The 8,893-nt window shown below is 36.9% G+C and overlaps 1 protein-coding gene across 1 annotated transcript in view; it reads right to left on the bottom strand.

Moving 5' to 3' along the window:
- Positions 1-6,946, bottom strand: part of OSBPL10 (oxysterol binding protein-like 10) — a gene marked incomplete at its 5' end in the record, with an annotated part of 77,338 nt that extends 70,392 nt beyond the window's left edge. Inside the window, 2 exons of the mRNA XM_009867797.1 lie at positions 4,988-5,067; positions 6,771-6,946. Coding sequence (XP_009866099.1) covers positions 4,988-5,067; positions 6,771-6,946 — 256 coding nt within the window. The remainder of the gene's footprint in view (positions 1-4,987; positions 5,068-6,770) is intronic.
- Between the last annotated feature and the right edge of the window lie 1,947 nt (positions 6,947-8,893).

The following is an 8,893-nucleotide window of genomic DNA, read 5'->3' as shown; positions in this document are numbered from 1 at the left end:
ATTCCTGCTCACAGAGAAGCTGAAGTGTTTTTCATCATTTACCAGAAGAAAAGAGTTTTGTTTATTTTGGAAAGTAAATGCAATGTTCCAGAGATCAATAAACTAATTTCTGAATTGAACTGTCATACCTGTTTACAGCTGATAATCACCATTTTCACAGGCACTGTGCCTCAGATGTTTTCCACACAATAATAAATAGTGAAATGACATTCCTTTACTCCTCTCCATATATATAGCACAGAACCAATTGCTGCATGCAGCTTTAGAGCAACAAGAAGTCACACACTATCAGAAGGTAAATCTGATTTCGAAACACTGCTATTCTGTATTTTAATTTCCATCTTCTACTTTTCCAATGCATCCTAAGCAAACACTGACAGAAGGAAAATATGGACAGACATATGTTCAATTTACATTATAACTATTCACTAATATTAAAATGAAAATGATTGAATCTACATAACATCCAAGCTTCAGCATTGCAAAGAGACCAGCTTAGTATCTGCTTCGTCCATTTGTGTAAAGCACTATTCATGCTACTGACTTTTCTGACAGAGTATTATAGTGCTTCACCACCCTCAGTAAGGCAATACATGTGCCTACTTTTAAGCAAGAGAATATGACAATCAACCCGTCATAAAAATCTTATCTTTATCATGAATCACTTGAGCAAGCTCATGTTCAGCCCTGTATCGATCTTTTCTCCCCTTCTGTAGAGCAATTTCGAAAGCATAGAGCTGTGAGCAACTCTTATTTTCATGTCACTTCCAAAGGGAGAAAAAAAGATGTCAAACACACACGTATCTACCGCCAAGCACTCCTTCCTTCTCCGCTTCACCACAACAAGGATGTCCAAGGCATGTTTGAATTAGAAGTACCATTCCTTAGTTGAATTCTAGGGGTCAAGGATGAGAGAAGGAAGCAGACAAAGGTACCAGAGGAGGGAAAACTGAGCTTGCTTAAGGGGAAAAGAGGTGTGATGTGCATAAAAGAACCAAAACAACACTCACAAAGACTTGAAGCTTTCACTAATTTGGCTTTACGGAAACAGTTATCATGCGGATGTTAAGAACACCCAGTGAATCATCCATTTAGAAATTTAAAAGGTCTCTCCATGGTCATTCATAAATAACGCAAGAAAAAAAATGATAAAATCAAAGGTCTACAATAGCCATTCTTCTAGCTGTGGAGAAAAGTTACACATCTGCCTCGTGATGATTGGACAAAAGTGTTAACCTCAAACTTTCACACATTATTGCAGGTGCTCTTACACATTACAGTCAAATTACTACTGCAGTTGCCTCCGAAAGGGTAAGGTTTGGACTTACTTTCTCCACCCTCTCTCCATGCTGGCTCTGAGGCCTGTTTGACCCCATGGAGAGCCACTTCAGGGAATTAAACCAGAAGTAAAACAGAGACATAGACACACAGAATGCAGAATTTTCTCCTGATTTAGCTCCCCAAATTCCCCAAAGGACTGGCGGTTATAACAGGCACCAGGAGCACTGCCTGAGGGGAAAAAAAAGCAGCACAGTCCCTCACAAAGCCATGCAGTCATCAGGTTGATTCAATTTTAAATACGAAGTCTGAGATGAAAGCAGAGAAATAGTAGATTCTGGCCCAACTCATTTCAGTCATCTTCCAGCCATGAAAACGAAGAGAACAGGGCTTTACCACTAGAGACCGCTGGAAGCAATCCAGTTTCCTCTGTATCAGTGTTCATCCAATTCATCAATGACCTGATCAGAGTGGAAAGTCCTTTTTAGCAGGACACCATTATTTCTGTTCCAGATGCCCAAACCAACACAGAAACGCAACACACAATGGGTGGCAGCAGAAGGCAGGGAACTGGACTGCACTTACCACAGCACAGAATGAGCAAACAAATTCGGCTGAAACCTGACTACACACCATCCAATTTTTAGCAGCAACAAATCAGAAGTTGGAACAAGAGGCAGTCGACCTCCTTATTCTAGCACAGGCCAAAGTCGAAAGTTCCTATCTGAGCACAATTTAAGACAGAAGCTACTTCATAAGGTAAGAGTTTCTGTCCCCAGCCATATTCCCAATACGAACTGAGAAATACAAGCATTATATGTCAATCCAGCAAGTGATCCACACATTGGAATTAACAGCTGGTATAAAACTCCGTGCATTTGTAGTAGTGCTTTTACAGCCACCACCATTAAATAGTCAAAAAAAGATGGGTATGAAACAGAAGAAATAACAAGCTTGTGATGATTTCTGGATATAAGTTTATTCTTGGAAGCTACCACAAAAATTATGCATAAGCCTACTTCTTGGAAGCACTTTGTATCATTGAATTCCATTTTGACTCATGCTTTAATTAAAACTCGTACAATAATATTCACTTAAAAAAACCCAGCAATTCTATCCAGACACAGAAGACTTCATCCAATACAGTGTGATTTGTCACTCTGAGGAGGCTGAGTGATCTGTAATTAAGCGAAGTGAGACTTCTATGGGAATACCAAGAACATTAAAACTATCTTACAGCATGGGAATTATTTGCCAGGGAACATTATTCTTTTACTGCTTTTTCATCATTAAGATGTAAAATTTAATTAAAACAAAGTGACAGACTTAGCTTGTGTTACATCCCCTTGTTAGCTCTATAGCTCACCTTTGGACCATTCATTAGGATGCAACTAAACTTAGTCATTAATATACAATTTTTTTAACACAGAAAACAAAAAAAAAAATAAAAAACTAACCCCTCAATATATTTTTTTTAAATTACTGCTCTGCTTAATTTTGTCCACCACTCCAGTCCCCAGCTAAAGCTTTAAAGATAGCAAGGACAGAAAGTCATACAACAGCATTCTGAAGCAGGCAGTACCTCTGAAAAAAGAAAGGAACCAAGTGCTGATCTGAATCCAGTTCAGGAAGAAATGTTCTCCTATTTACATTTAACAGAAATGGTAACACAGCTTCAGCTTTGAAAAATATTTTCCAAATTCTCATGTTTTCCTATGAACCTTCTTCAAATAATATCTATTCAAGATCTCAAAAACATGCTCTCTCTCCAGTACAAAAGACCTGTAGGTAAGAGTTGCTTCACTGCTATTCTTGGGAACCTTCCCACTGCTTGCCTTGTTATCCCATTATTTTTCTGCGGTTAACCTACATCCCACTTGCATAAGATAAAACATACCCCCCACTGCATATTTTAAACTTCCCATTCCACTTCCTTTTCAAGTGTACCACTCTTAAAAAATAGCTAGAAGTTTCTGCCTCTCATTCTTCCTGTGAAAAAGGGTGAGTTTAAGCTGTAGAGGAAGCTGGAAGCAAATGCTCAGGCTCCAACTTTGCAGATGCAGAAACATGCCTGTTCCCAGCAGAGACAGAGCTTGGATTCTGTTCCAAGCTCCAGAAGCTTAAAACACATGAGTATTTGTCTGCCTGCTCATGACAGAACTATGAGACACAGACAATTTGCAGTTATCACTACAGCTCTCAAAGTACAGGGAGAGGGAAAAAGAGAGAGATCCATGCTGCCAGCAGAAAAACAAATCACATCATGACAGTCCTTATCAATGGCAGGGGTTTTTAACAAAATCCAAAAATACAGATTTTTGTCAAGTCCTCAGTTATGCAAAAGGAAGTCAAACACATACCCTTCTCTGAGTCATTACAGATCTTTCTATGCAACTCCAGTCCTAAACCCAACACAAAAGAAACAGTAATGTGGCTAAAATGGCAGCATGCTATTTTATGTAAATTTAAAATATTTTAAACAGTATGTTTCCACTCCTGTGCTAGTAATTATTACATTAAAGTACTTTCATCTACAAAGAAAAAAATCATAAAGAAATGCAGCAGTTATTGCTTCCCTTACCACCTACTAGGCAGTGGTTTTAAACTAAGAATCTCTGAAGAAAAGAAGTTACTGAAATATATTTTTTTTTTTCTAGTTTCTGGAATCTCTGTGAAGCACCGCTCTCTTGTAACCAATATCTGATCTCCAAAGTCTAATCACTGTAAAAGCAAGTGATCAAAAGCTTTATGCTACAGAGAAAAGCAGAGAAAAGCTTTAAAGCTTACTTGTAGATGAAATCCAAGTTAGCACTACATGCAATGCTAAAGACAAGGAAAATCTGCCTCTCAGGTAATACTCTAACCCTGAGAAGCTAGAAAGGAAAAAAGGAAAAAGTATAGTGAAAAATAAGAGAAAATCTGATCACAAGAAAGATTCTTGAAAGAAGTAAGCACAACATTGCTTCAAATACAGTACACTTCTGGAGTAAAAAGTGGAGTCATTAGTGGTCTCATCTGAAGCACATAAATTCTCAACATTTTCTGTACTTTTAAGCTTAAAAATACAGAAGACATAAATTCTCTCTTTGTTTTGTGGCTTACAAAAGCAGAGAATTAAGAGTGTTTCACTAACTGCCATTTCTACTGGGAGGCAGGAGAGACCCTCAACCCATGTTCTGCTATTTTTAAAGTCTAAACATATTTTACCTGTCCAAAATATTTAGCTGTTTGAAGACAAAAACCTCTGACATTACTTCCAAAGAGAAATAAGTAATATAAATCTTCACATGATGACTTCTTTCAGATTTGGTAAAGAAGCTGAAGACTGACCACTGCTAGCATCTACCAGAAGCTTCGATACTAAGAGCTGTTAAATCTTATAAAATGAAGTAAAATTAGTATCACTTAACACTTTTAAACACTAATCAAGACATTGCACAGGTATTTATTCATAAACTGTTGATCCAGCCACTTAATTAAGCATGTATTGACATAATTAATTTCTCATAAATAGGACAATGATTATTTATTAAGATTAATTATTGACTTAAGCCTACAGATAGTGACGATTGACAACTTGCTGCTTTTATTCACAAACCTCTAAATATCAGTCCACTATGTACAGCAGTCAGTCTATACGCCAGGTCATGTTGTTCTTCATCTACATCACTTAAAATGGAATAGTTACTTCTCCCTCTTAATTATTTACCTTAGAATTACCTTCCTTGTGATGTCTGGCACAGGATCGAAGCTGAGTTATCCAGTATTGCTTCTCCTTTGCATCAGCAGCTACAACGGAAACAAGAAAACACAGGGAATCACACATTAAACAATACTTTTTTTTTGCATAAGAGTAGGTAACAGCATAGTGAGGGAGATTATTTATTGGTTTGGATGCACTATAAATTCTAATTTACATAACCTAAGAATGTGTAAATTCTTCATCACAAAACAGCTAAACGTCAAATTAAGATGGCATGGCCAGTTGGAAGACACAAGCTTATGAGTGTCATAGTTATGTCCTCCAAGTGTTATTAACAGCAGAATTACTTGAGGATGACTTTTTAAAAAAATAAAATTTAATCCACTTTCGTTTTACTCGTCTTTCTCTGCGAAGGACAAGGGCAACACAGTAGCATTTAAGTCACTAAAACCTCTACATTGGCTGTCAATCAGCTACAAGACAAGCTACCAGCTCCCAGATACTTAAGTACTTCTGTTTTAATGTAGTTCAGCGTGTCATTCACACGTAACTTAAACATACAAGAATAAAAACCATACACCTTTAAATTTTTTTGAAAAGATTGTCTGCAGTTTATATCAAGTGGCTCCTGTGTAATATTAATAAATCTGTTTATGAGAAAGGTTCGTTTCTGTTTTAAGCAAACCAATATTACAGTAATCCTAATTAACAGCACCAATATAGAGTAAACTTGAGTAAATATTTTCTCTAACTTCCTCTGTTAAGTATCTCAATGGTTATTGACTCAGCATTAAAATTATTTACTGATTTGAATCAAATTCATGAATCTCATTAAATTAATAGCAGTGTATTGTAAGTATTTGATAATCCCAAGTGATTGGAAAAGCATGATAATGAAGCCGCAAGTGCTCATGATTTCCAGCTGTGCAAATTCCAAAACATTTTCACAGAAATTCTAGCTGGTTGTCCTTGTGTTTCAGCTCCACACATAAAACAGGAACACACTATACCACAAGGAAATCTTGTATGCTCTGTCCTGCTAAACAAATGCTAAAATGTGGTCAGAATAAAACTAACATAATTTTAAACTTTTGTTACTTTGATTTACATGTCACTTCTTTATATCCATAGGGTTTTTTATAAACTAGTTTGATATCAAAGTATCAAAGTATTCTAATCAATCAAACATAATGAAAATACCTTAGAGTGGCAATACTGCTTAAAGGGAAAAAAACGAAGTAACTGTTACATACTCTGTATTGTCTCTTACATTTGCGAGCAAGGGAAGGCAAATTTTCTGTTAAATGTGTATTGTATTAAAGACTGACATGAACAGAGTATCTTCACAGCCTTCCACTGATATTTTTCCCCTCTCCAACTCATTAGCAGACTCAGCATGGCACATTATCGGCAGGATAGTGGCAGTGGAGTACAATATTAGAAATTAAATGCTATTCTGTGGACAGCAACGCATATACTTTTTCTTCCTTCAGAAGCAAACAAGATATATCGTACCATCAAAATGCCATAACAACAGCCTACAGAGGGCACCTTGAGGTATCTTCCAGCCTTGAAACTCTATATAGTATATATTCATGTGTACTTAACTCCAGATTACTCTTCCACTGTTTTTTATAATACAGTATGTAACAATTCAGCTGTATAACCACTATTTTCTCACCGTATAATAAAATAAAAAAGAAATGAGATATGAGATATGAGATAAGGTATGCAAAAGCAGGAACGGGAACAAAGAATGACTCAGCGGGCACTTTAAGCAGCACCTTACCTCTTAACTTATACATCTCTCCACTAGCAGAGTAGACCACCAACATGTGTGGCACTTCATCACTGGGCGATATTATAGCTCCAGCTAAAGACAAGGTTCCTCGTGGCTTCTGGTTTTTACTTTGTTCATTCACGAAATACTGCAGAATCCCCGTCTCAAAGTCCAGCACAAAATACCTGTTCAAAGACATTGCAGGCATGTGGTATTTCTGTTGAAGGTTTTCAGGCTTTTACTCAAAGAAGAGCGCAAACTGACCTTAAATCAAAATCAAAAATTAACAAATTATGGTAAAATAAAGCTCAATTTTGTAAGGCACTGGTTTTTTGATTACTAGGTTTGGATTTTCGAGAGCATGTATGAGCTATTCTTTCACTCATGTTTATTTCAGACTAATGGTGAGGTTCACATAAGAGACATGAAAACAAAGAAAGGAGTTTTTGATTGAAGAGATTCCACTGAAGTAGTATAAGACTCTTTCTTTTGGGGGGAACTGTCCCCTCATCCTTTTTTTTCCCCCTATTTGTAACCTTGAAAGACAAGCTAATTCCCCACAACTTGTCTTCTGAAGAGATGACACTGTTTTGGCAGAGAAATTAGCATAATTAAAGGTACCACGGTATTTGCATCTTCACAGTAATATTTCTTATACAGATGTTGAGTGTAACTTTGAAAACTGGCCATGCAAATTGAACATTCAGTTCCCAATACATACTAGGTAGGAAGTACAGACACCCATGTATGAGAAAACAATTAGGAGGAGAGAGAAGTTGTCTAAACTATTTGGTCATTCTGCTAACAAATTCTAACCAGAAAAAAAGCATTTTTACTGCTGATCGTATATTTAGGATCAGGAAATACTCAGTCTCTAAGTATTCAGGATCAGAAAATACTCAGCCAGAGAAAATCCACTAACCACACATACTGGGGAAAAAATAAAGAAACAAATACATAATAACCCATCAAAATTTTGACAAACAAGCCATTCCACACAATAAACCAACTGCTAGGATCATACAAACAAAAATAAACTAATTGTATTATCCAAGTGCACTAAATGAAAGTGAAATTGTTCCGAACCTAGTGTGTGAGTCTCATGAACTGGAAACACAGGTTTATTTGAAAAAATAAATATTTATCTTTTGCAATAGCACAGACCTTAGATTTCATTTCCTTTATGCCATTACACCGAATAACTACTTAAACTCTTTGCCAAGAGGAGACAGACAGCAACCTCCTGGCTCACATAAAGGACAACTTCCTATGACTCACAACAGACTAGAGTGAAGATCACACAAATGCAGGTTACTCCCTTGGCTTCTGCAAGAAAAACAGCCCTAACAATCTGGCTAATACAACTAACATGGGCATCTGGAACGACTTATTACTGTTCCTCTATATAGAATTAGCATACGTCAAATGAATTTGTGCACAGTATTTCAAAAACTGTGATTATTCAAAATTCTATAGCGTTGTACTCCTCAAATCTGCTCAAGACACTAATTTGTTTGAAAGCAGCTTTTTGTTTTAGCCTTTTTTTCAACATCCCCATATACAGAACATCTCAAAACTTTCTCATGAGAAAATATTTCCAGGACTGTCTTCACAGACTGTTAAGTTACTGATGTTCTTGTGCTCATGTCTTTATTCAAGCTAAATAAGCCTGGGCACAATGCAAGCAATCATTGCCTAAGATTTGCAGAGCTTCACCCATTTCGCTTGGGCAACCCTCCTTTGCCACATTTATGCATAACTCCCTACTGCCACCACCTCCACACAGAACAAAGATGATATTCTCTTTAAATTATTACAGTTTAACAACTGTCCCAAATAATTTTAAGCTACTGCATCACTACACCCCTCGCATCTGCCCTGACTCCATCTCCCACCTAAGATTTGCAGAGCTTCACCCATTTCGCTTGGGCAACCCTCCTTTGCCACATTTATGCATAACTCCCTACTGCCACCACCTCCACACAGAACAAAGATGATATTCTCTTTAAATTATTACAGTTTAACAACTGTCCCAAATAATTTTAAGCTACTGCATCACTACACCCCTCCCATCTGCCCTGACTCCATCTCCCACATGTCCCATAAGTGCTTCTGCTTCCCTTTCCTCAAGA

This window comes from Apaloderma vittatum, unplaced genomic scaffold (genome assembly GCF_000703405.1).
Source record: "Apaloderma vittatum isolate BGI_N311 unplaced genomic scaffold, ASM70340v1 scaffold3604, whole genome shotgun sequence".
In the NCBI taxonomy this organism is placed as follows: Eukaryota; Metazoa; Chordata; class Aves; order Trogoniformes; family Trogonidae; genus Apaloderma; species Apaloderma vittatum.
Note: the sequence above shows the minus strand (reverse complement) of the source record. Positions and strands in the feature narration are given on the sequence as shown.